General features: G+C 41.1%; 1 protein-coding gene across 3 annotated transcripts; it reads left to right on the top strand.

Annotated features, from left to right (window-relative positions):
* Positions 1–239: 239 nt before the first annotated feature.
* On the top strand, positions 240–27787 carry UNC93A (unc-93 homolog A). 3 transcript variants are annotated; one of them, XM_009092812.4, is made up of 9 exons: positions 240–376; positions 9999–10201; positions 13099–13280; positions 14066–14295; positions 17313–17438; positions 19798–20006; positions 21076–21211; positions 22794–22925; positions 27318–27787. In XM_009092812.4, exons 2-9 carry the CDS (start codon positions 10115–10117, stop codon positions 27581–27583), a joined length of 1368 nt encoding a protein of 455 aa, XP_009091060.1. In that variant the 5' UTR covers positions 240–376; positions 9999–10114; the 3' UTR covers positions 27584–27787. The 3 variants fall into 3 exon arrangements, with proteins under 3 accessions (XP_009091060.1, XP_018772505.1, XP_030091984.1); XM_030236124.2 differs by lacking the exon at positions 240–376 and adding an exon at positions 4875–5015; XM_018916960.3 differs by lacking the exon at positions 9999–10201 and having other exon boundaries at positions 246–376.

Genomic DNA, 27787 nt, shown 5'->3' with positions numbered 1-27787 from the left:
AAATTTGTTAAGAACAAAACATTATGTCCCACTGGTAGAATTTCCTTCCTATAATGGGTAACAGGCCTCTAGTACCTCGAGGAGAAGGAGTCACTTGCCTTCATTTTGTTATGTCCCTGTCCCTGGTTCACATGATACTTTCATAAGCCAGGTAGAGTGTTGATGAAACAAGTGCAGGTTGTGCAAGCTCACAGCTGCACTCAGTGACCACATACCCTGGTTCACAGCTGGAGTGGAAAGACAAACTGAGTGAGGTTTTGTTGGCATCTGTCCTGGACCTCCTCCTCCTCCTGCGTGCTGGTTTCACACAACATCCAGAGGCCTGAACGCAGAAGGAGCTGACTGCATCTTCGGAAGACGCGGGAAGAGACCACAAGTAAGACAGGATTAAAATTTGAGATGATTTTACAAATGTTATTCAAGACTTTATAGGCAGGAGTGTGACCTGCAGGTCATACAAAATTACCTCTCAGTTCTGCCTGGCATTTGGGAGGCCCCAGTATTTGATTCCTACAGAAGGAAGAATGCAAAGATTATCTATTAAAAGAAGGTTGTAAGAGCAAAAGGTCTGAAATAGCATGCCAAGGGAGGTCCATACCAGCTTCCTACTTGGTCATCTTTAGGGAGAGATTAGACAAATGTTTAAAAAATGACTGTGGTAAAAATGTTACAGCCATGGGATAGACAGATGAACTAGAGAAGCTCTTCAAGTCGTGGGTTACATTTCTTTTTCTCTTTCCACTATTCTCCTTGATACCCACATTCTCTCTCCTAGGGAAGAACAGACAAAAAATGCTGTTTAATCACCTGTTTTCTAAATACAGTGCAGTTTTAGCAGTCATGTACAAATAAAGTAGTGTTTCATGTTACCAAATTGCCAAATATTTGCCTGGGTTTTTAAACTCAATGGCTAATCCACATTAGATAAAAATTAGGTTACTTGATTGCTCTGGCACCAGTTTATAAAGGGATTTCTTTATTAGGTGCCAAAGAAATAGTAAATGCACACAAACAGAATGTTGTGACACAGTAACCACATATTAGCCACCCACAAACCCCCATCCTTTAAAAGCTATGTTGAATCTCGTGGATACTTGTGCTGACTTTGCAGTTTTTAACATGATGTCTGGCTTCCTTTTTCACAAAGTATCTCACAAAGTATCTGCCAATGAACTTCTAAGGGAGCCTTTGAGCCTTTAGAAGACAGCCTTTTTTTTTTTTTTTTTTCCTCTCATATTATACGCTTTGTGATACTAAATAAATCTTCAGAGAAAGCTCCTAGTGAAAGCAGAAAGTCAGAGGCAGAGCTCCCTTTGGTAATTTGCAATGCCTGATTTTTGTTAAACAGAGTCAGATGCTGAAGAAGCAGGTTTCCAGGTTCAGGTTGACAGGTCAACTGCATTGCTATGCTCAGCTTTTCTCTTTATCAACTCATGGCTCAGAGACTGGAGGGGCAAAGAAGATAAAATAAGCAGGGTAAAAGAGAGATCAGCCATGACAGAGGTGAGACTGACAACCTCTGAATAATTATGGAAACAATCACTGAGGAAAATTAGTACACTGAGCAAGTCCAGGGAAGTTACTGAGACAAGGTGTCAAATAAGTTTGATACCTGAGATTTGATCTGGTGGAAAGAGTTCAACCAGACAGAAGGAGCACACCTGAGTAACAAGTCAAACAAAGCCTCTGAATTCTTAAAGGAGTCATAAAATCCTGTAGTGTTTGGAGCATCAGACTGCTCCACTCAAGAGGAAAGGGTCTGTTGTCAGCTGTATTTAAAAAGTACATAAACCCCACAAAAACTAACAATAGGTTTTCTAAATCTCAATCTAGATCAGAATTCTCAAGAACAAGTTATTTTAACATAGTAATTTGCACTAGCCCATAACTTGCAAAATGATTGAAGGTGAGAACTCAAAATGAAGACTAGGGCACAATTTGTGGCTACAAGCCTAATTTTGCACTCCAGTCACTTCTAACAAGTAGAGACCACCCTGCACTGCCTGCTGTGTAAGGCTGCAAAGGGAACCCATGCAGTCTGTGAAACAGCAAGCTCTCTCTGTAAGCACCTGGTATCTGAGCAAGATGGTCACTTGTGTCTCTAGGAAATGTCTCAGCAGCAGGGCTTCCTGCCTTAGGAATAAGTTTCATTAGCAGAACTGTCCATGGGAAGCTCCCACTGCCTTGTGTTATGTCGCTGGAGAGAAGTGTTGTGGTAGTCCTTGGTACAGGAACACCAGCTTCAGCCCAGGCTGTGTTACACCAGGCTACATGGCTGATCTGACCCAGTGCTGGTGGCAGCAGAGCTTGGGGCAGGAGGCAGCACTAGCTGATGTCTAGTGGTACATTCCTCCGAGATTCATGTGATTCTATAACTTTTATCCAAAAGAATTGCTTTTGGATCTGCTGTGAACAAGCGATACAATGCAGCTTGATTTTTGCTTCAGATATACATATATTTCCAGCAGTGTCTCAATTATAAAAGTCAATTTCACAGTCAGTAAATGGTTCATTTATTGATTCTCATCTACTAAATTCAAGCAGCTCCATGAACAACAATATACTGGTGATGTATTGAGGGATAAAAGAAATAACTCCCATTTGCAGGGAGGAAAAGCACAAACCTGCAAACTGACAGACTCTCTTTGGTACTGGAGCTATAATTTCAAATGTCAAAAACCTTTGACATGCCTCATAGATTACACCTTTTGGAGAGCCCTACTTCTGTTTAAAAGCTGAAATTAAAGGACTTTTACTTATTTTGAATTGTAATTTCAGCAAACTCTTTAGGCTGCAATATTTAATCTATTTCTCTGAGGTTTGCATTACTTATGCTGCCAAACAGCTCTTAGCTGAAGCCAATCTCCATTGAAATTCTGCACCTACACTTAAAACATAAATAGAAAGGAGAAAGATTTAAAAGTATAATTAATCAAAAGCCCATATCAGGACCTTGACTTATAAAGGGTAAAATAATGCTTGCAACCAAAAGACAGGTTTGAGCTCTTCTTGTTGCAAAACCGAGCCCCTGGGATTAAGGTCCTGGTGATTCTCCAATAGCAATGCCAAGGACAAGAAACAGATGACTTCTCCTGGCTGGGTTTTCATCTCTGCAGAGGGATTCTGCACAACAGACAGCTAGGTTATAGTCTGCACCATTACCTACCAAACCACGTCTTATTACAGCTCCAGTTCCTGCAAAAGCCCCCATGAACAGCTGGATTCGTGCTAAAGACTCTCTTGTTTTTATAATTTCTCTCCACTGTAGGAATGCCTTCTGAAGAAATGGACCATGCAACCTGCACTGCCTAAATTTTGTGCTGATCAAAGGCACCACAGCTGTCCCAGGGGCAATAGCTTAAAATAGCCTCAAGGCTCAACAAAGAAAGTGACAGCAGCAGTGGGAATTGGGCATATTTACAAACAAAGCAAAAGTAACTCATTATGAAAGACAAAATTAATTGCCATTCATGGCATGTTTTTGTAGCATGGATTTTGTACATTTACTGAAGGCCTTTTCACGGGCATTCTGCTCTTTTTATAGAGAGGTGTGAAAGTGTATCTTCCTTAGAAGATTTAAAGAGCATATGAAGATTTTGATAGTTAAGTATTTGGTAATCAGAAGAGTAGGCCACTAATTTATTTGCTTTTCTCCAACTGCTCCAGTAAACTCTGTGCTTCTTCTCCATATGGTATGGTTTTACTCCCTAATTTCCTCCTCGCTTGCAGAGAAGAGATCTCACAATAGAAAGACCCTGGAGTTTTCTGCAGCATCCTCTGCATTTCTTTCTATTTGTCTTTTTAAGAAAAACACTTATAGTCACTTAAAAAGCTATCTCTGGAAAAGAATGTTTCAGATAAAACTTAATTAAGTCCATCTTTAATGCTGAATAATTAAAACTACTGTACCTCCAGAGGTCTGGCATGGAGGAATCTTTGTTTAGCATAATTTTTGTAATTTCTGGAAGTTAATCATATTGATTTTTTAAAAAAGTAGCTAGAGACATATTCAGTCCACTCTGATCTGCCTGATGGCATTAGGAAATCCTGCAAACAGAATAGAAATGTCTTTTCTCACAAATAGCCTGTTGAAGTCAGCAGTCTGTTAGGAACTAGATATTGGTTCCAGATTTCCTGCCCACTGCTCTGAAAGCTTTTCCTCCACATTTCTTCAGAACCATCCTACAATGCTCAGGACTCTTTAGCCTCCTGCTTAAGCTGACTTCATCAAACTTTGACTCTCTCACGTGGGAAAGCCAAGGGCATCCATCCACGGGAGTATAAAGAGATGACACCACTGTTGTCAAAGTAGGAAGTCTTCCAGTGATTGCAGTGGATACTGGAACATGCTCCACGTGTGACTTTTAATAGGAAAAATCCTAAGAAGGGTGATTTTCCAGAGACAGTGAAGGCTGAAACTGTCTGAATGCAGTGACTCTTCCCATGGTACTGCTAAGTGAAAAAGGAATTGGTGGTAATTTGCTGTCACTTTTCACCTTCAAGCCCCCACAGTGTGCCCATCATTCTGTGGTGTGGGTGACTGACAGTCTCCACCATCCTGAAGTTATGGACCAGCTTCTGTGAAATGGATGGAAACACTAATTAGGAGTCTTAGTACTTCTCTGGAAGTGGGAGCAGTTTGGTGGGAAAAAACCCCATTTTGCAGTGAGTGATTATGCAAGCAAGAGTGCAAAAAAAATAGCAATTACTCTTTCTTCAGATGATAAGCCAGAGGTGGAGTTGTATAGGACCTGTCTTCCTACATACCGTTTGCTTCTTGGTTGAAGTTTCACATAAGGACTGACAAAACTGATGAAGAATTTCAAAACAAGGATGGGTCAGGAGTTTTGCAACTCTCTTGAGCATATTGGGGCAGTTTCTGTAGAGATCAGTGCAAGTTTAGAAGCACACAGCTTGTTCAGAGCAGCAACAATTAAGATGTTTCCAGCTGGAGCTTGGTACCTGTTCCCAGGGAGGTTTATCATAGCTTCATAATTTCAAAGCCACTGGAAAAGGTAATTTGATTTGTTTGAATGTAAGGATATGCAGACTAATGGGCCAGTGATTGGAGGGAGAAGGCAGAGCCTCAGATGGGGGGAAAGGGGTCAGGGACAACACCTGGTAGAGAAACAATGTCCTAGTTGGCTGCATGATTTACTGATACTGGCAAGGGAAAGTGTCTGTGGTTCAGACCTGGGAGAGACTCCCTGTCATGCTAGGGGAAGGTTATGTAATTTCCTTGTGTTTTGTGCCACAGAAAAGGCCATGTAAAACAGGTAATCACCAGCCCCAAGTACCTGATCGTATCTACTGGAATAGGGAAGAAATTTTATCATCAAAATTTTCTGCAGGATTGCCTGTTCTGAATCATAGATACTCTGTTTTCTCTGTTTTGTCCATAGCTACACCTTTCTCTCATACCACCCTGTACAGCTGCTTTTTCTAATATTTCACTCTCAAGAGCCCCTGCTTGCACTTCTGCTTGGTTGGTCTTGCTCTTACAGGTAGTTGTAGTATATTCAGAGAAAGAAAGCAAAAGCAAAGCTTTCAGAAGAGACTCAGGCTACTTTCCCTTTTATCTTAGATATCTTTATATAGATATTTACACTGATGGCAAGTGGGTGGTACATAGGCTGTAAATATTCCCCTTATGTCAATGTCCATTCATGGGTGTAACCAATAGACAAAAGAAAGGTGGGAGGTATCAGGGGTAAGAACCCCCACATTCCAGGACATATACACCAACATGCCTTTAAGCAGCCCTGCTCTCTGGGATCAAGACCCATTCTTTTATCTTCTTTTCATTTCTACTGGCTGATAAATTCGTTACAAATTTTAGTGATAGCCTTTCAACAAGAGGGGCATCCTGACTGATCACCTTTTGTTGAGCTAGCTTGATAATGGTCATTCATAACATGAGCTGCCACCTCTGAACAAAAGAGAAAAGGTAAAAATGTATATCATTTGGGTTGCAGATGGAGTCCCATCCTCCCAGCCCACATCACGGGTGTGTGCAAGGAATTTTTCATGCACGCTCATGTGAACAACCAGTATGCAGTCAGGCAGTTTCCAGGAAATAGCTCTAAAGACTTCAGAGCCACTGCCCTACAAAAGTCCATTGTTCATATGCAGGATCTGCCTCCCTAACCATTCATTATAAAAGCACAGATCACAACAGTGGCATGTTTATCTTAGCAGGGTGTTAAGTCTAACCAACTGAGTCACAGACAGTGGTTTAGGCTAAGAAATGGGATTACTGCAGCTATTCTGAAACATCTAAAGTGCAGGACAAGGACCAAATACTATGTCAGTGCTCAGGCAGCACTTTTAAGGAAGTAGAGTGTTGCTGGGCTGAGTTTGAAGCAGATAAAGGGCTGAGTTTGAAGCAGATAAAAGCACTTTATTGTAAGAGAATGAATGGAAGTCCACTCTGGTGAAGAATCAGGGGCTTCTTCACAGGCAGCTGTCAGCCTGGACAGTCCAGGCTGTGTTCTGTGGAGAGGCTGGCTGCTCTACAGGACAGTGTCTTACCTTCAAAATGCTTGAACTTCTCCCTAGGCTAAAATTAGTGTCTGTGATCACTCTCATACATGGGTTAATGCATTGAAAACTCCAGCCAAAAGTGATGCAGATCTCAGGAGATGAGTAACAGCTATAAGAAGTCCAACAATTAAAGGAACTGTTTCTCCAGGTCATCAACATTTATGAGTGAGTCTGGATTGGCATCACATTATCCTATCCTAAACTGAGTTCTGCCTTTATTATAAAGACAATATTGGTTATTTGGAGAGCTGTGTTCAACAGAGCAGACAAGTATCCTGCAGGGAAAGTCCCCTACATGGCCATAAGGAAAAAAAGTCAATTTCATTCAAGCCTGTACCCTCTAGGATCTTTTACCCTTTCTACCATGACCTGTCTCCCAACCCAGAAGACAAAATCTTTTCTCTTCTCTTCTCTTCTCTTCTCTTCTCTTCTCTTCTCTTCTCTTCTCTTCTCTTCTCTTCTCTTCTCTTCTCTTCTCTTCTCTTCTCTTCTCTTCTCTTCTCTTCTCTTCTCTTCTCTTCTCGTAATAGGGAGTGGAACTGGAGGAAATGGACCTCGTGGGAAATTAGGTGGTGTTAAAGGAGGAGAGACACCTTGCAGCCAGTGAGGCCAAGAGTAGTGTAATAACTTGTGAAATGAGAACGCCACCTGCAGTTTTCAGGCCACTCCCTTAAGAATCAAAAAGTCATCAGGCACTCAGGAGATGAGGTAAGAAGGGAGAAGCAGAGAGACAGAGGCAGGGTGAGATGTTCAAACACCTGTAGACAAACAGGAGCAACTTACAATTCTTGAGCCTTTGACACTACAAAAATTATTTTGCTCCAACTTTGTGGGCAAAATGTGTTCACTGACTGGCAAGTCCCTTACAGCCCCCTTCCTGGAAGAAAACAGCTTTTCTTGCTTGATCTGTTCAGTTCACTGTTACCTCACTTTCAGATTGTGAGCTTCTCTCAAGATGAAACAGGAAATATTTTCCAATGCCCCTGTCAGAAATGGCTGGGCTTTGCAAGACACGTCACATTTAGTCACTCCTGCTCCAAATCCAAAATGAGACGGGCACAAACACAGGTGAAGGAGGAGAAGAATAAGGAAGTAACATGGCCAGGCTTTCACAGCAAGAGAGGAAATGCTCTGTGTAGGCAGTCATCCTTTCTACAGATAGATTCAAGGGATACTGTGTACCACCAAGGGAAATAACCAATTAAAAGCCTTCTAAGACAGAAAGTCCTATGATGAGTGTCCTGGGTGTTGTGGAGCTTTCTTCAGTTATAGTTCAAATTATTGCCTAAACAATAAATTTGACTAGATTAAATAGGGAAATGATAATTATGAAGCACAAAAGCCTCCAAAGATTAGCCTCTGGTGCTGTAATCTTTTGAGCAAAGACTGCCCTCATTTACCCTGAGAAAATAAACAGGTGAAAATAAATGTAATCACCTGTGGGGGGGAGTAATGGATTTAACCAGCCTCTTCCATCTCCCGTGTTTATGATTGTGCTCTGCAAGTAGTTTTCATTTGGTGGCTGCAGTCTTCTGCGTGAAACCTAATCCCCAAATACAGCACACAGCTCCTGAGGCTCACTTAATCTTGGACTGGCAGAAGGAATGAAAGAAGTGTCAAGGGTGATACACAGCAGGCCTGCCGGAGCTTTAGCTGCCTGGTACCAAAGGAAAAGATCCTTGGCCTTATCAGATCCCTTTGGTAAAGACTCTGCACATTCCTAAGGAGGGGCTTGGGACCAGTCAGTTGGATAACCCAAAGCTCTGGGCAAGGGATGTGGAACAGGCTGAATGCCTTTGATCAGTGGAAAGAAGAGAAAAAAAAGCCCTACACACACAAATTACCACTATCACCCATATGCTCTCCAATACTATGCTGCTGAGAAGATGTGATGAATTAGGAGTCAGGGATTCCTCCAGAGCAGAAATGCTGATCAGATAACCTGTCCAACACTGCATTTCAAAAAGAGTGTTATGATTCAGTGAATGATTTTTTAAAGCTTTCTTGTTATTATTGATAATGTCAAGAAAGAGAACTAAAATAAATGCTCTTTGCACTATTCCTGGTTCTTGCCTGTGCTGGAGTGGGTGATAATTGTGCTTTTGTTTAGGATAAGCATTATTCTTACATATTCTCAATATTTTTTTCAGTTGTTTTAGACCTCTGACTGCAAATTCCTAGAATTTTGCAGAGCTTTTCTAAGGGGTAGAAAACAGAAACAAACATGTTATCACCAGGTGTCAATTTCTTCTGAGATATTGTCACATGAAAATATTGTCACATGCAAGGATCCATAAACCTGAAAAGATGGGGGAAAGTGCCACCAGTTTGGTCTAAGCTCCTTGTAGAGGCTTAAAAACACTGCCAAACAAGACCAGCATTATGATCTCATTCAAGGAGTTTGCATGCTGAGCATAGTAGCCTGTAAAATAAAAAGCCATTATCTAGACTTGCAACATAGAAGTACCAGTAACAATGGAGAATTAAAAGATTATGTTTTCTGCATTATTTCATTCCAGAAGATTATAAGGCAAAAGAAGAAAATGAAAAGGCACATACTGCAATGTTCTCCAAAGCAGAAACTGGCTGTGACCTCTTAAATGTCTTAAATGAATTTATGCATTAAATCTTCCTCCCCTTGTCCGTGAATGTCCCTGTGGGAAGCAAAATTGTGCCATCTAGAGGGATTTAGACCAAGTCTTAGCTGTGCACTCCCAATGGACACTGTGGACACCCTACAGGCCTGTTTACATCATAGCATGGACGTTTTGGGATTCCCCTTTGCTCCCAAGTTCAAATCCCTCCTCTGCACAGGAAGGGTCCATTCACCCTGCCAGTCTTAGGGCCAGAGAAGGGGAGGGGAACTTGCTTTTCCAGTTATCTGCTCAATCCACCTTTCTTTTTTTTGGCTTCTGCATTGATGAGAAAGATGGGGGGAAATAATTTTCAGGAGTATGGCTCAGTAAACTTGAGGGACCAAAGCCCCAAGGTTCCCCATGAATGAAGGCTGTCACACTTGCCACACAGCCAGCAGCTTTGGGATTCTGTGCTGCCCAGTTATGGAGTGGTGCATGCAGACAGAGCTGTAGCACAGTCTCATTTCCTAGCATGCTTTTGTAGCCATAGTTCAGCAAGAGACTTGATATAGAAATCAGTACAGCGTTTAATCTTTGTCCCTTATGGACTTGTCTATCTTTATGACAGAAAGTGATTTCACAGCTTGCAGTTTTGGAGAGCCATATAATATATTACTCCAATATTCAATAGGTGCAAGTGTTGCAAGAGACTTATATACCTCTGTAAAAAAACATGATAGGTGCCCTTGGGACTTCTGGCTATTGCCTGAGTAACAAGTGAATGAGTAACAACTCCATAAGAAGTTTCAGTATTACTTTAAAGTAAAGTTCACTGGTCAGTCTTCAAATAATTAGCAACTCTCTTCTCTACAAACACAGAAAAAAGTGACCTTTTCCAACAAGGCATAAGCTGTTTTTCTCCAACTCAAGTCATCCCCTGGAATAATTGGATCAGCTTTGCCCACCGGCAGACCTTTTGCCTTCTATGAATCGACATGGAAAGGAATCTTAAGAATGTTTTGGTCATTTCTTTCGGATTTTTACTTCTCTTTACTGCTTACTCAGGACTCCAGAGTCTCCAGGTAAGAGGGGCATCTCCCACTGGCTGTCAGGACAGCTGGTCTGAAAGGGCATCAGTCTTTCCATGCTGTCTGTGAGGAAGGCATGCACAGTATTTTTTCTAAGGTGGGTTAGAACATTAACTTGCTGCGGGTTAATATTCTTCACCCAGATCTGCAGCATTTACTAAATATTTTATTCTAGTATTTCTCAAATAGCTCACACACTTGTGTCATGCTGCTACTTTAGATCCACAAAATTTGTTTAAATGGAAACAGAAAACAAAATTAACCTGAGATGATTTTTCTCAAAAGAAGATACTGCCAAATGGAATACAAATTCAGTTTCTGGAAAGGATTTGTTTTGAATGCTTCTAAATTGCTATGATTTTATAATAAACTTCTAAGACTAAAAGGCTCTGGTGGTCTAATGGCTGATAAATGAATAGAAGATATTGACAAGCAACATTAGGCAGGTTATTAACATATAATCATGATCAACTGGATTGATTTTTCCAGCTGTGAGGGTTGGGATTCCACAAGGGAATCTGTATGCCTTAAAGGTGGAACTTGATACATAACATGATGAACTTGTTTGCAACAATGACAGCTTGACCTCATTTCAGGTCTGTCCTTGTTCTGTACATCTCTCTTCTCTCCTTGAGCAGCTTTTCTTTGCTGACACTGTCAGATTCCGAACTCAGGGCTGTCCTGCAAAAACACTCCCAAAACTTGGTGGAGGTATTATGAGCTGGGGAGACTGATGAGGCAGGGGAAGATAAACCCCAGAAGATGCAAGTCAGTCCCACCATCTGAAACAGTTGGTTAGAGCTTGGTGCTGATAACAACAAGGTTTGGGTTCAGTGCCCATACAGGCCATTTACTTCAGAGTGGGACTTGATGATCCTGTGGGTCCCCTCCAGCTCAGAATATTCTGTGAACCTGTGCACCTGTAACTGGAATATTAAAAATTTTCATAATTCATTTCAATAGTTCGCTACCCAGACACCCCCCCCAAAAACAAAACCAAAAACAAACAAACAGAAAACCCAACAAACCAAAACCAAAACAAAACAAAAAAAAAAACCCAGACAGTAAAAATCCTATGATTTTGGAAGCCTGGCTTTTAATTTTTGGAAGTTGTAGCTGATAAAACCAGGTATGTGATGTTTCAAAAGATCAGGAAGCCTCTTTGCCTGTTTACAAAACAATCATTCCAATTCTCAAATGCCTTGGCCCTGCTCTGACAGAGACTGTCCTCACCTCAGTGTCCTGGTACCTGGCTGTCTCCAAGGGTGCTGCCTGACTGCCACCATGGTCCTGCATGTCCCGACTGCACAGCCACTGCAGGCTTGCAAAGTGTTCCATGAAGCCACCAACAGCTTCATTCTCCTATAGTGCTCTCCAGTGCCACCCCCTCAGCAGCCAGTCCCCCCCACCCCCAAAATCATACCAAAGTATCACCTATTAATCAAAATAATCAGGAAAACATTACTAAGAAGCATAGAATTGCAGGATGGTTTGACTGGAAAGGACCTTAAAGATCATCTCATTCCAACCCTCCACCATGGGCAAGGACACCTTCCACTAAACCAGATTGCTCAAAGCTCCATCCAGTCTCCATCCTTAAACATCTCCAAGGATGGCATATCTGCAGATTCTCAGGGCAACCAGTTCCAGTGCCTCACCACCCTCACAGTAAAGATTTTCTTTTTAATATCTATCCTAAATCTCTCTTTTAGTTTAAAACTGTTGCCCTTTCTCAGTCTGTCACTATCTGCCCTTGTGAAAAGTCACATCCCCACTTTTTAAGGTCCCCTTTGAGTACTGTAAGGCTGCAATGAGGTCCTCCTGGAGTCTTCTCTTCTGCTGGCTGAGCAATCCCAACCCTCACAGCTTGTCTAGGAGAGTTGGTCCAACCCTCTGATCATCTTCATGGCCCTCCTCTCCAACAGGTGCATGTCCTTCCTGTGCCAGGGATCCCAAAACTACATGCAGTGCTTCAGATAGGGACTCACCAGAGCAGAGTAGAGGGGGAGAATCACCTCCCTTGCCCTGCTGGTCACAGTAATTTTGATGCAGCCCAGGATGCAGCTGGCCTTCAGGGCTGTAAGCACACACTGGTGCTCTTGTCCAGGTTCTCAGGCACGGAATTCTCAAGTCCTCCCCTGCAGGGCTACTCTCAATGAGTTCTTCTGCCAGTCTATACTCATGTCTGGGATTGCCCTGACTCTTGAATTTGGACTTGTTGAACCTTATTAGGTTCACATGGACCCTTTTTTCAAACTTGCCCAGGTCTCCCAAACTGATCTTCTCATTTCAACCTTCAGAGCATCAAGACAAGAGGTTTGGTTTGAGCATAAAACTATAAAACCTGGTTAGATCAGTAAAATGTTATTCCTTCTTTGTGAAAATGTGGGTGAATCAATTACTTCCAGCTACCAAGGGCTGCTGTGAGCCTATTAGGATATTTGGACCTTGGCCTCTGAAAATCTTAGAAATTATCAGGCCTGTAGTTTAAAGCAAAGAATCTCCCACGATTGCTATGCCAGCCCTTGCAATGCAGATCTGAGAATATTCCGGCCTGAGACAACAAAGGAAGGCCAAGAAAAGATGCTACCCTTCATTCAACTTTCAAAGAGAAACTCAAACAAATAACATGAAATAATCTAAAGAATGACTTACCAAAGCTTTGAATCTGGGCAATCCTCACCTGGTTTGGTATTATGTTTTCATAAATGGTCCAACATTTTGAAGAAATTTCCAAGTCCATAATCAGGCTGTTTTGGGGAAATGAGGCATCAATACCCAGCCCCAAATGCTGTGTCTCTTTATTTCTGCCCAAAGCCACTCTCTGTACACTCTCTAGTAATATGTACCTATGGTAAAATTTGTCTCAATCACTGTTTTTGCCCCTGCAGAGCAGTCTCAATGCAGAAGAAGGCCTGGGTGTTGCTTCCCTAAGTGTTCTGTATGCTGCACTCACCTTATCATCCATGTTCCTGCCTCCAATCATCATCAAGAAGCTGGGCTGCAAGTGGACCATTGCAGTCTCTATGTGCTGCTACGTCGCCTACTCCTTAGGGAATTTCTATGCTAGCTGGTAGGATTTAAATACTTTAACCCACTCTGATGTGTTCAAACAAAATAAGTAAGGGCAAAGTTCTTTCTTCTTTTTCTTCTCCTTTCCTACTCTAACTCTGTGCTGCAGAGTTGAAAGTTGGATGCAAAAGGTGCTATTTGGAACAAATCGAGATAAATAAATCCAGTTTTAGGTGAAGCAGAGAGGTGAAAATGTGAAAAGAGTCAGAATGAATACATCTGTCTACTCACCTGAGGTTGCTCATATGTTTATCAGAGATTCCCCTTTGGGAAAAAAAAAAAAAACAAGAGTTTCATTTAAAAGACTTTTAGGGTTGTTTTTGAAAAGGTTGAAGGGAGGACTGTCTTCCAGCCAGTAGCTCTGGGAGAAGAGGACCACAGGAGAAGGCTAATTCCTGCCTAGCTCTTTCTAAAAGTGGACGACCAACTTCTGCTCTCCAGTGACAAGGGTTGCAAGTCCATAGAGGAAAGTTGTCAATATCCATCTTCTGAAGTGCATGTGCAACATAGTTCTGGGTTTAACATAGTTTAACTTATGAGAAGTTATGGCACACGAGCACAGACCTAGCCAGCCTGGCATAAGCCTAGTCCCTGCACAGACCTGCATATGCTTGCACAGCCTAAACTTCACAAGTCTGGCCTTCTCTTGATTCCATGTAACAGATTTATTGTATCATAAAAGGGATAAATCTATTTCTTTGATGTCTGTTTTTGCTGCTGGATCTTTGGGCAAACGATTATTATACTAATGGTAACAGCTAAGCTAAATAAAGTGTTCTTTGGCAGGTACACACTTATCCCTACCTCTATGATCCTGGGCTTAGGAGGAGCACCACTCTGGTCTGCCAAATGCACTTACCTCACTATTGCTGGCACTTTGTATGCTGAGAAAGCAGGAAAAAGTGCTAAAGACATTATCAACCAATACTTTGGGATCTTCTTTCTGGTGTTTCAGACTTCCGGCGTCTGGGGAAATCTTATCTCATCCTTGATACTTAGCCAATCTTCCAACCAAGGTAAAATGTATTTAAAATTTTGGCACTTCTTTCTATAAACATCAACTAGGTCTAGATAGATGAGAGGTATATTTCTGCAGCTGAGCTTTCATAGTCAGTGGAAACAGGCAAAGGAGAGTTAGCCCATCTGAGGATAGATGTCTGAAATAGATGAGATAAATTTCTCTCTGAAAGTGTCTATTTTCTATCAAAAATCAGCCATAAAGAGAGTTCAGACAAATAGCTAAAAAATAGAACTATATTGAATTCTGTTTGAATTCTACTCCTGGACTGCAAAGCATAGATAGGCTGCAGGCAGTGACAGTCCTTCACATCTGACTTCTATTAAAAGTGGTTTAAAACAAAAGACAAAATACGGAACCAACCTTTTTGCAAAGCTTGTAGTATTGGGTTGGTTTGCTGTTATGCATTGAAAATTAGTCAGACTGGTTGCTGGGCTTGCTGAAAAGGAGTGCTCTACAGAGCTGTCAAGAAGAAATAGCAGTAGCTGTTGGCAGGAGCCTGTGTGCCAGGGCTCCTCTGCTGTATTTCAGGCTCAGACAGCACATGCCAATGTAGCTTGAAGAAATCACTCAGCAGCAGTGCCCTCATTTCCCATGCATGTAATTGGTGTCAATTTAAAAAGCGTAGTTGTGAAGATAAATTAATATTAGGATGCCACCTTACAGATTCAAAATGCTGTGGTGTGTCCTGCATATTCCGCATACTGTCAAAATCAAAACAGGGTTGCTCTCCAGACATGGAGGGAACTTTCCAGATACACTGCTACTGTGACTAGCAAGTTACCTCTTTCTTGTCTCAGTTAAGCAGTATGTCCTCTGAAGAGCTCTCAAATAGCTACTAGGTTAATGTTAAAGGTCAGGAAGCTGGCATCAGATTTTAATCTTTGTATCTTTGGATTTTTGACATAGTTGCCACAAGGTGTGATACTTAAGTAGAATCATCCTTCCTTTAAACCTAAGTAACTCTAGATGAAGCACCATTGAAGTAGAATGCTGGCAGACCTTTTCAAGTGCAGTGGAGCCCTGCTGACCTGATCCCAGAGCCACATGATATCTCAGGAGGGGCTGTCTCTTCTGATTTCACTTGCAGGGTAGAGGCAGTGGTGCAGCTGCAGGGTCTGTACAGACTGCAACCATTTGACTCTCCTCTGCCTCACGGTACACATAATTTTAACAAGAGGAATAAAACATTGGGTTTTTGTCTTGTAAATCCCTTCCCAGTTTTACTTTTGAGGATGTTCCTCCAAATTTTAAAGACATTTATTTTTTTATCTATTACATAGAATTTCAGAAAATTCTGTGTTCCTGTGAACAACTCTTAAAGCCAAAGGCTTTGCACATCTTCATGACAGTGATGAGCAGTTATAACATGAGTTTCTCTACTGTGCCTTCTCAGTGAGACCCAGCTTTAATTTAGAGGGAATTTCTTTGCTGGGGTGAGGGGGTAAGAATCTCCATGCAATTCTTTTTCTCTCCTCTGAGGCTTATGCAAAGGCATCCATTCATATTTTCATGTACTTAAAATGTGTTGTTTCTCTGAGCAGTAAGAAAGATAAAGCATGTATCTAGAGAATCAAAATGCATAAAATGCAGACATGTGGCTACTCTAGACTTATTGCCTGCATCACTGCATCCAGACACAGCAAGGCAAAGTTATTACATATGGTAATACCAGAACCAAAGACAGTAATCAGTGTAAATTATGAGCCTTCCTCACTCCACAATATTACAGTGTTAATTCAAGAGAAACAGTGCAAAACCCTGCCTTGCAGCTTGTATATGACTAATTGCATGGGCAGCTTCATCTTCAGATGATGCAGGAACCGATAAAAAACTTGTTTTACGCATTTCTATGCTTCATTCATGTCACTCACCTTTTGCATATAACAATTTTGCTGAAGGTCTGTTTGTCTATTTTTGGCTGAAGGTCTGTAGTAGTAGTGAGTATAATAAGGTAATGATTTTCTTTACATTACTACATTTTATTTTATGTTGAACCTAAAGTTGTTTATGAAGCTGGTTAGACAGCTCATTCACATCACAGCAGCTGTGATGGGAAACAATGAGGAAAAACACACTAAAAGTAGTTACACAATAAGCTTAATTGAAAACTTATGGATCAGCTCTTCCTTAAAGAATCAGCCAAGGTACAGCTGTATTGCCCTTTATTGTGCTTGGACCACAGACAAATTCTGCAGTGAAAGCACTAAAATTATTGTGTGGGGTTTGGACCATCCTCCTCCAGTATACAGCTTATTCAGGTTTAGACTTTGGGTTGGCCTTTATTCTTTACCAACAGGGTACTGGAGGAAGGGGGCAGAGTGTGCTGGGGACAGTGTGTGTGAGTGCATGTGTGTTTGTGGCTGTGACATGTGCCCTGCACAGAAGTGATAGGACTGCACAAAGCAAAGGTCTTACTGCAAACCCTGCCGAACTGTTAGTTTCAAGTGTGTTCTCAGAAAGTCATAAAGGCAGTAGTAAAATAATAAAGTCAGGAAAAGCAGGCTACTTGGAAGACTGCAATACTGAGTAATAATAATAATAATTTGAATTTATATTAAAAAAATATGTTTTGAGGTGGTTTCTGTTCCTTTAACATATACAGAAATTATCTGGAGAGAGAAAACACCGGGTGGCTGTAAGAACTGAAGTCCATCAGTCCCTTGCTGGTGTAAACTTAGAGACCTATCTCATTAAGTGTTATGATTAAGAGGTAAAAATATATACTCAAACTTTCAATATTGCAAATTGAGCTTGGATTCAGATTTCAGCTCTAACTTTAGTCCCTGTCCTCATGTAACCATTAGTTCAGTGTTCAATGTCTCCTTTGTTTCCCCTAAACCAAATTTTTGTGTGTGAAATGGGGATTCTGAAGTTAACTATCTCTAATCAGGAAAGACTTGAAACCAGGACAAATCACTAAGTACTGGATTCCTTACATCCTCATATCCTTACACATAGTGTGGACTTGCCTGATCTCTTCACTGACCTGCCTTTCTTTTGGTTTGTAATTAGGGGAGATCTCAGAAGAAAACCTGGAATGCTGCGGAGCATATGACTGCCTGACTGATACCAGTAACAGCACTGGGTCAGAAAGACCCTCTGACTCTTTAATCTACACACTGTTAGGGGTCTATACTGGTGAGTAATCCCCACAATCTTTAATCAGTGTCACTGATGGAGAGCCTAGTACTAGTGGAATCTAGCATGGCTTTGCAGATTAAGCTTCTGACTTTCTCCTCCAATCCAATTTGCTAAAGGAAAATGAGATATGTGAGAGCTAAACAACTCCTTCCTAAATAGTTCTAATGCTTTATGCCAGAGCTGTATAATTTTTGTCTAAAGGAGAAAGATATTCTTTACATTTTTCACCTGGAATAAAACTGAAGCCCAGTGTGGTCAGCCAAATTCAGCCAGGCAAATTGGCAAATCTCCCATTTAGTAACTACAGCTGCTATAGACCTTCTTTGCACAAGGCTAGAAAAGAATTAACAACAGGGAAGCTGATGCCATTAAAAGAGAAAATACATGTGCAAGGATTAACTGAGTGAGGAAACTTCCAAAAAGCATCTGCCTCAAAAGAAGTTATTTTCTGGATAAAGGAAAGTATCTGGCAAGACAATGTGCACCTTAGCTCTGTCAAAATATTTTCACATGGATGTAGTCTCTGTGCTGAGACAGAAGCACAGAATTTGCCATACGCTCCAACAGAGTGTATGTGATCCAGGCAGGGCCAGGTCTCAGTGCACAGGGGGCATTGCAGAAAACTCTTCCTCTGCCCCCGTCCTCCATTCCTAATTGGTGGGAAAGTGTAAAAGAGATGCCCCCACTCTCCTTCCAGAATGTACTGGATATGATGACTTTCTGCTAAAGGCATGTTTGTCTGTAAAATTTAAATTTAAATTTGATGACTAACATATACAGCACTTCCTGAGGCTTTGTGCATGCAAAGGGAATGCAACCCTGCTTCCTCCTGACCCTGCGTCACTGGGGTTTCGTTTTTCTTTGAAGCTCTTAATAAAAGAGATGTCTTTTCTTACCTCAAGGGAAAGTAACTGGCTAAATATTTCATTCACAGACATTTTTTAAATGTGTCCTCTGTTTGGTAGCTGAATACTTGTTTTGCCCAGCTTGGGTGGAGACAATAATGGATAATTCTTCTGCTGTTTTGCTTTCTCAAGGAATGTGAATATTTTATTTATGGCCATACCAACCGCTATTAAGCCATGCCATTATCTCCTATAATTGCCCTTGATTCATTTAACATATTTGTTATTTATATTTTTTCTGAAAATGTGAATGTCCTGCTCTCATCCATTTAAGTCCAACAATTAAGTGCTAATAAACACTCTGGCAGAACCAATAATTGCTTGAATCACAAAGGATTTATAGCTCAGCCACAGTGGGGAATCAGGACACTGGAGAAATTGTAGGAGACATGGATGAAATATAATAAGCAATAAAAAAATGAGGCAATTTATTGTTACTCTGCTGATGTATTTGGATATTAAAAGTTCACAGTAGAGACAATATCCATAAACATATTTTAGGAGGACATTAAATAAGCAAAGTGGATGGAAAGAGGTGCCCGGTTCTCATCTTACTCTGAACTGTAGTTCTTTCCATGGATGGAATTCTAGTCAGCATAAGTGAGGAAATCTTATCGTGCCCTGCATCCCTAATGAAGCAATCAGTTGTGAATCTATGGTTGTCTCATGTATATTATGAGGCATGGTTGTCTTCTTGATAACATGAAAAAAATGTTTGTTTTGATTCACCACACAAGCAATAAATCTAGACTGATACATGCATGATCATTTTCTGATTAACTACTCCATATATTCTTTTATATTCTTCTTCTGCTCGGAAATTATAGGTTTAAAGCTGTAACTTCCATCTTTTCAAGTTAACTAGAGTTGCACACTATCATCTTCAAAACAGCATATATTCCATACTCAAAGCATGGTTCTGAGCCAAAAAAAAAAAAAAAAAAGACACAACATATACTGGGTTTCAAGACAGCATTTATTTTTCTTTCCATGTATTTGAAAGAAGAGCCCTGCTAGCCATGAAAACCTTGGCACTGGAAGTGAATACTCCTCTCTCTTGTTGATTTAAAGCCTTGTGATAGGTCCCGAGGGAGCTGTTTCTGGCCAGCTCCCATCGCCGTGGCCCTGGGCTGCCCTGGCAGGGCGAGCTGTCACCCTCTGCAGCCGTGCAGCTGGCCCTAAGGCTGTCACAACAGGCCAGCCACAGCTAAGCTGAGGGGATTTGCAAGTGCACAGCTGTATGCAGAAGATGTGAATGTAGATCAGGCCTTCTTGTTTATACAGAAATGGCCTTTACACTGAAGTGGAATCTGAGGCAGCTGCCAAAATATCCCACAGAGAGCTAAGCACCAAGTCAGAACAGTAACAGCAGCAAGCAACTTCCCATCATTCTTTCAGCATTCCTCAGTTTTTCATAAACTTTTTGTTTAGGTTTTTTTTTTTTTTTTCAGCTAGTGGTGTGCTAGCTGTGTTGCTGGTTATTATATTTCTGGACCAGATCAAATCTGACCAAGCAGAGACTAAGAAAGAAAAAACATCCTTTTGGTCTACGTTCCTAGCAACTTTACGACATCTTAAAGATAAAAGACAGTGTCTTCTAATCCCTCTGACAATGTACAGTGGGTTTGAACAGGCATTTCTTAGTGGTGACTTCTCAAAGGTATGGATGTAAATTAAATATATATTACTGTCTGATTTTTTTGTGCTGTTGCATCTTACTATTACATCTGACCGATATTTACTTGTCAAATGAAGATGTTTTCAATGATGATTTGTGGATTGCAAAATTACTGCTTACTTCTACATGAATGACCTCTGAGTGACATTTCCAAACAGCAGTAAATATGTCCCTTGGAACAGCCTCAAAAATAATGCAGTAGAGAGCTTAACTCACCAGTGGAGGCCGCAGCAGAGAGCTACAGGTTCAAACTCTTCATCTTGTTGTAAATAACAAACTGGGAGAAAAGCCAGAAGCCAGCAAAGCTTTCATATCTTCCTTCCTCTTCTGGTTTCCCTAGAGCTTGTATAAATGCAAGTCAGCACACATTCCACATATTTTATTTGGACAACCTTTACGGTAAGAGGGCAAGTCCTCAGCGTGGCTGGCTGAAAGCCCTCACCAGTCACTACTGCAGCAGGTCCAGAGCCTGACAGACTGAAGTGATTAGGTGTGTTCTCCTGGCATTTGTTGAGAAAGCCTCAAAAGAAAGAGGGCAACCTTCCTGAGCTGCTTCTTTCATGCTTAATGCTTTCAAACCTTGCATGTGAATCAGACGGAACGGCGCACTTGTTGCTGTGTTGGAACAGATTGAAAGGCTCACTCCATGGCAACCTCCACTGGTTATATGCTCTTGTAGAAGAGGTCCTCTTATTTTTTGGGAGCTGCTCTCTCATGACCATAGTGTCAATTGTCAATTTTCTTCTCTTGGGCTACGATGGGAAGGGCAGAATATTCTTGATGCTCCTTCCAGAACTTTTACTTGGATTTGTTCTGCTTGTTATTCCCCTGTTTTCATGGCATCAGTCTGATTGGGAACTGGGGTAGCGAAGTTGCTCCTGAAGGCCAGCTATGTCAATGCAGCAGAGACTTGTCAGCAAACTCTCTAGCGGTGCTCTTTTTATCTCATCCATGCTGGCTATTTACCAAACACTCAGGCTAGGATCCCTGAACTTTAGTTGTTTATTTTTTAATCAAAGAAAATGTGACACCACTATCCCTTCTCTTCCAGAGTTTTGTGACCTGTGCCCTGGGGATACAATATGTTGGCTATATGATGATCTGCTTTGCAGGTATAAATTCCCTCTGCTCCCTGCTCTTTGGAAAGATCTCCCAGTTCACGGGTAGAAAACTTCTATTTGCATTAGGTATGTAAAGATTTCTTGAGTGACTGATCACCACATGTAATCACAACCACTACTCCCTCCTTTGCACGTGCAAAAGGGATAGCTTGCTGTCAGCTATCAATTAAAACCAAAGTCAGTCTAGAGGCAGCCTTCACAAGCTTCATGAATGAGAAGAGAGGCAGCTCAGCTCACAGTAAAGGGCTGTGTTGCTGGTTTTGCCTAATATCACTTTGCTGGTGATGTAATTTCACATAGACAGAGCCCTGCTTTCGAGGGCTCTGTCTATGCAGAAAGTGCCCTACAGCTTTGATGCTTTATAGCTCTGATGCAGCCAATGACAAATGATCTCACAACGCTGATGCTGAGACCTGCACTATCATAAGTAGGATTTCTCCACTGGGCTGAAACCTCCTCACCTTTATGGGGTGAAAGCAAATCACTGTTGACCTGAGTCCCAGGAAATTACAAATTTGGAAAATTGAATGAAATTTCAGGAAACTTTTTAAAGGTTGGCCTGCTGTCTTTTTTACTACTTGTTCTATAGGGAGAAAAGTACAAGAAAGTAATGTATCAGGCTAGAATAATTGAAGGGCTTTTGAATGGGACAGTAATTTTCATGTTGCCTTGAGAAAAGATTTGCATATTTAAGGACGTCTCCCCCTCCAGAGAACATTGTTCTAATGAGTAATGGAGACATTAAAACATACCAAGAAATATTTATTTTGTGGCTCTGTATGCATTATGCTTACTAAAATGGACTAATACCTTATTTCCACCATGCAATAATTTGTATTATTAGAAACATCACTGAATAGATCAATATTCATCAAGACATTCTGGGCATTTTGCCAAAGGAAATTTTAAACCTGGACAAGGAAGAAGAAATTTAGAGCACTTTCTTCTGTAGTCACTAGCGCAAAGATTCTTCTGTCTGTTTTAGGTGTGTGTCTCAGTCTATAAAACTGAGATATTAAAAAACCCCAAAGAACCAAAAACCAAAACCACCTAATAGTAACAATAAACAATTAAATCTCCCCCAGAACTGTACTGTTAGAAATGGAAGACCTCTGAACCTCCCAATTCTGTTTAGTGGTCATTGTACTCAGCCTGTGAATGTGCACCTGTGGGGGAAAAATCTGTGACTCATTTACAAACCGCTTTTCAAAAGACAGACCCAAAGCCACCCTCTAGAAATCCTTAATTGTCCCCTCTGGCCCTAAATGAAAACTTCATTTAAGACAAGGAGAGCAGAAGGGTGCTTGCTCCCCTTCCCACATGCCTCACATGGTGACAGCAAGCCTTTCAGAAGCTCATTCTCCTACTCAGTGGTTCGTGTCCTTTGGGCTACAACCATATCAGCACTGAGGATCTCTCAGCTCAGGATACTGCTCAGAATTATGAATTAGACACTGTCAAAAGCCTACATTGTCTTGTATTTCATGTGATATCAACTCAGTCAGCTCAAAGCTCAATGAACCAGAAAGATTTTAAGATTGCCCTGTACTTTTGTTGGGGGTAGAATAAAAAAGTGTTATCTACCACAATCTGTCCTGATTATAATTGCATCTATATTTCTCTTCTTTGTTTTCTTCTAAATCAACAGCTGCAGTTCTGAACACAAGCTGTATAATAACAGTACTGCTCTGGAAACCTGATCCCAAGCAGCTTGCTGTGTTTTTTGTAATCCCTGGTCTTTGGGGTGTATCTGATGCTGTTTGGCAGACACAAACTAATGGTAAGTCCCAGTGACAATGAAATGTGTTCTCTCAAGATATAAAAGTCTGCAAGTTTGAATCTATGAAACAATGCTGCATAACAATGATAATGGCTTTAAGACAGCATCTAAAAAATGTTAACTCATTGGAAAGCAGAAGAAAGAGAAAAGTTGGGAGTAAGAATGCAAAATACTCATTGAACCAATTTTTCCAAGATGAAGAGAGAATACTGCAGAAGATGGTAATGAGTATTCAGAATAAATATTCTGGAGGAGTTTAAGTATTTCAAAGTAATTTAGAAACAAAGAAAAATTATACATTTAGTCTGTCTTTTGCAATAAAGGGGAGCACTCTGGATAAAAATTAACTCACAACTCAACAACAAAAGAAGAAAATTGTCTGTTAGGAGATGTTGAAAAAAAATGCAGGAGAAAACCACAGAAAGCAATATTATGCAGCCAACTAACTTCACACAGCTCTGATTTACTCAATTTCAAAACTCATAATCCAGTGTGATAATGCATAAGTAGGCAATAAAAAGAAGCAAGGTCATGGGGCACTTCTCCTTGAAGGAGGACTAAAAAGCTAGAAAGCTTTAGCTTGGACAAGAGGTGAGTATGGAAAGCAGTCAGTAAGGTAATTAATTGTATGAAGAAAGTGACTTGAAATTCAATGTATCTCCTAATAACAGGACTAGTGGCACCAGACAAAGTTATCAGGCAGAAGCCTTTATAGAAATCAAAATGAATAGTATTTCTCACACAACGCAAAACCAAAGTATTGAATTCATTGCCAAAAATTTAAGCTGGATTTAGAACACATCATTACAAAACCACTTCAGGGGAAAGCACTCCTCTGGACACACATCAGGTTATGTGTCTTGGCCTTCCTTCCTCTGATCCCTTTGGTTGTTTCAGGTCCTTAGAAGATTTCACCCACTAGATAAAGTGTCATGTTCCTCCTGGAGAGCCAGATGGAAAACATGGCAGCCCATTGCCAATATCCACTGATAGTGGACACTGTTTGTCCACTATCAATCAGTGCACTGATAGTGATCCCTTTCAAACACATGTCCCTGCCTCTAACACACAAGGGCCAGCATCCTTCTCTGCCCCTCCAGCAGCTCCAGCTCATTTCCCCTAGAGGAGAGCTGGTACATACATCAAGGGACACCCTCTCATCATCTCACATCCTTACCAGAGGCTAGTGCCTCAGGTAAAATTTTTAAGTCAGTGCTCATAATTATACATAGGGCCATGGAAGGAGAGCATCAGTGAGGATTTGCTCTCTCTTAAGCAAAGCTGTTCATTCATTTCTTGCTTCTTCAGCCACAATCTTTGTGGCTGTTCAGCAAGTTTCTTCTTGACACTTTTGAGAACTTATCCTAGTTTTTCACTGGGATAAGGGACCTGTTCTTAGTCCTGCTTCTGTCTTATCCAGAAAGCCTTGTCCTTGGATACTGTGCTTCTTTCAGAATCACAGTGGAGTTAGGGATGGAAAGGACCTCTGGACTTCAACTGCCTTGCTCAAGCAGGGCTATCCAGGCACAGCCACTTTCTAAGGACCATGCCCAGATACCATTTGATATTTTCCAGAGAAGGACACCCCACACCCTCTCTTGGCAACCTGTGACAGTGCTCAGACACCCTCATACTAAAAAATTTTTCCTGCTGTTCAGGGGAAACCACATGTATTTCAATTTATGCCCATGACCTCTTGCCCACTTTTCTTGGACGCCACTGAAAAGAGCTGGGCTTTGTACCCTCTTTTCTAGGATTTACATACATTTGAGGTGTCCTTGAGGAGCATGTTTCCTCAGTAAGGTCCCTGCACAACTGACAAAAAAGCACCTGATGCCCATATTAGGGAAAAAACGGGCAAGTACAGAGGACTTAACTATTGGAGAAGATGTCTGAGAAGTAACTGTAGTTTCCAAACCCTGAGACAAGGCAAAGAAAGTGGACAATGCTTCTTACTTACTTGATGGTGAGTGAGCTCTGCAACTATGTGACTGGATTAATCTCTATTTACAGCACTGTTTCAGGTCATCTCCATTCCCAGATTCCTGCTAGATACTTGTGAAAATTTCGCATTTGTGTGAAAATTTTCCCATTTGGAAAACAACCAAATGTTCTTTTTCCTTGCATGGGGGCTTTTTTTTTTTTTTTTTGGTCTGTACCTTACTCGGCTGTTTCACAGCTCCCATTTATAAAATGATGGAAAGTTCACTTTGTCACATTGTCACAGTGAAACATCAAGTGATGACATGAAAATGATGAATAGAGAGGTGCAGTGACATTACCCCACAATGCTGCATCCCAGAATAGGATCTTCAGTTTGACATACCCACATAGGACTAAATGTCTTCTCCCCTTCAAAAGTTTTATACAGATATACATCACATAAGAAATTCCCAGCATCTAAGACTATAAGGTGAGATAAGACCTCCAAAATAACATTGGTTTACAAGGTCTGTGGTCCTTCCTTTGCTGAGCTCCCATGAGTGCTGCTTGGGTGCCAGTAGATTAACCAGTGAATGCATAAATGGCACAGTGCCACATACTTAAGGCATTCTTTGGTTTGCTTTGTGCTCTGTGGATGTTTAATACTCGAGTACCCCCTAGAGGATATGTAGGCTCACAGTGGATGAGTCACTTCCTCTTATGAGGTTTTCCCCACATGTCTGTGTTCATGTGTGGAGGCTCTCACTCATTTCTAATGAAAGCTACTTCATTTCAGAGCTAGTAGTGCTCTTTCTTATCTAACTTGAGCACAGATGCTGATATTACCCCCTGACAAAAATTGTACCTGGGGCATAACAATTGTGTAGCACGGAACTAGCGGGGGTACTACAGTAAAACCAAGTTCTTTCCAGGCTGATTGTCTTTAGAAAGAATATTAGTCTAAAGAGTTTATAAACCTGGACTCAAATAATTTCCAGCAGTCCTGTTATATACACATGCCTACTAGTACCAGAGGAATGAGTAGGAAAACAGGCAGTGGCAAAAATCCAGGATAATTTCCATGGAAGTGAACAGTGAAATTTCAGAACTAGCAGCCTCTTCACTCACTCAGCCCAGCAGGTTCTGCTGAAGCTCATCCAGGCAATTTGTTTCAAAATGGCAAACATGTACCAGCTGAAAACCAGAGAACCTTTTGACACAGAACTTCCATGGCATCAGAAACCTTCCTAATATCTTCCTAGAAGATAACACTGGGCATACCAGGAAATTAGTATGAACAACTTGTACTTTTTCATTTATTAGGCAAAATTATGAAAGATTATCATATCTATGCTCCACTCAGCCAGTTTAATGAACTAAGTATATCTTGTGATGCACTTGTCCAGATTTTCCATCATTCCTAAATTGAAACAATTCAGTCAATGTCCTCTTGCAGTCATCAGGACACGCAAGCTTTTCATACAGATGAAGTATCCCCCTACTTAACAAAACTGAAGGGGTAGCTGAGTCTTCTCAGAGTTTCAGATAACTTTGCATTCCTCTTTGTCTTTTGGCTGAATGGACATATTTCAAACAGAGATGTTGTTAGACAAGTGGGTGAAAAGAGTAAAAGTTCATGATATTCTTCTCCTTCCCTCTGTGCACACCGTGTCTGAGTGAGAGTAAGTGTCCTGTTCTTTATCACTGCTGGTGCTAGCTCCGCACCCAGAGAAAAGCAAGCTCTCTCCCCTTCCCTGTGTGCTTCACTAGTCAGACCTGGAGACTGGAATCCCTCCCTGGATCCCAGTGGTGGGTGTGCAACTGACTGAGCTCATTGGGATCTTCCCAACTACATTAGGATGATCAGTTGAACTGAGTCTCAATGTCAAGAAAGTTTTCCAGTTACTGCCTGGAAGTTCTGAATGCATCAAGGATATTTTATTTGCTATCCCATTCAGGAGCTGAAAATTCAAAAACCTGGTTGATTAAGAGAGACACGTCTTACCTGCATACTTAATCTGGGCCCATGTTGTGAAAGCTTGTAAGGGTTTGGTATGAGCTTATCAATAGTTATACATGGAGACTCTACAATGTCAAGGCCTCCTTTTTCTCCTTACTTACTTGTTCATCAGTGCAAAACCCTTGATTTTTGTAGCTAATAGTTTGAAAAAAGAAGTCCTGCCATCTAACTTCAATGGATCACATCCTTTCTTCCTTCCTTGCATTTTTCTTCCCCTTTTCTTCCATGTTGTCTATTTTGTCGTGTTTGTTTTGTTATTTCACTTGTTACAATTCACAGAAGCACAACAATTTTTTTAAGACAAGGCTTGTGTTTTCCTTTCTCTGTCATTTATGAGGGAGTGTCTGTCTTCCCTATTGTGCTCTATTTATTCCCTTTGCAGAAAATACGTGGTTACAGATTTAATCATCACAAGACATGTTTTTCCTTCCTTTCTTCCTTCCTTCCAGCACTCTATGGCATTTTATTTGAGAAAAACAAGGAGGCTGCCTTTGCAAATTACCGTCTCTGGGAATCAGTTGGATTTGTCATCGCCTTTGCTTACAGCACCAAATTGCAAGTCTACATCAAAGCCTACATTGTACTGTCTGTGCTTGTGCTGTCCATGGTGACCTACGGAGTAGTGGAATACCTTGAGGCCAAGAGCTCCCCTGGGACACCTGCTGCTACAGAGAAGGAAAATGGAGGACCCCACCCCCAGGAAACACACATGTAATCCAGCAGGGATTTAATTGAGTGATGGGGGCAAAGCAAACTGGCCGGCTCCTTACAGGCATGTCTCCAAGGTTGTTCCAATATGTACTGTATCCAGAAAGATGGTAAAGCAACAGATTTCAAGGCCATTATAATGCAAATGTCTCAAGAGTAAAAACCTCCTTTGACATCTCACCTTTATAAGGGAAGATTATCTGACTTTACC

Source organism: Serinus canaria, chromosome 3 (assembly GCF_022539315.1).
Source record: "Serinus canaria isolate serCan28SL12 chromosome 3, serCan2020, whole genome shotgun sequence".
NCBI classification, from domain to species: Eukaryota; Metazoa; Chordata; class Aves; order Passeriformes; family Fringillidae; genus Serinus; species Serinus canaria.
Note: the sequence above shows the minus strand (reverse complement) of the source record. Positions and strands in the feature narration are given on the sequence as shown.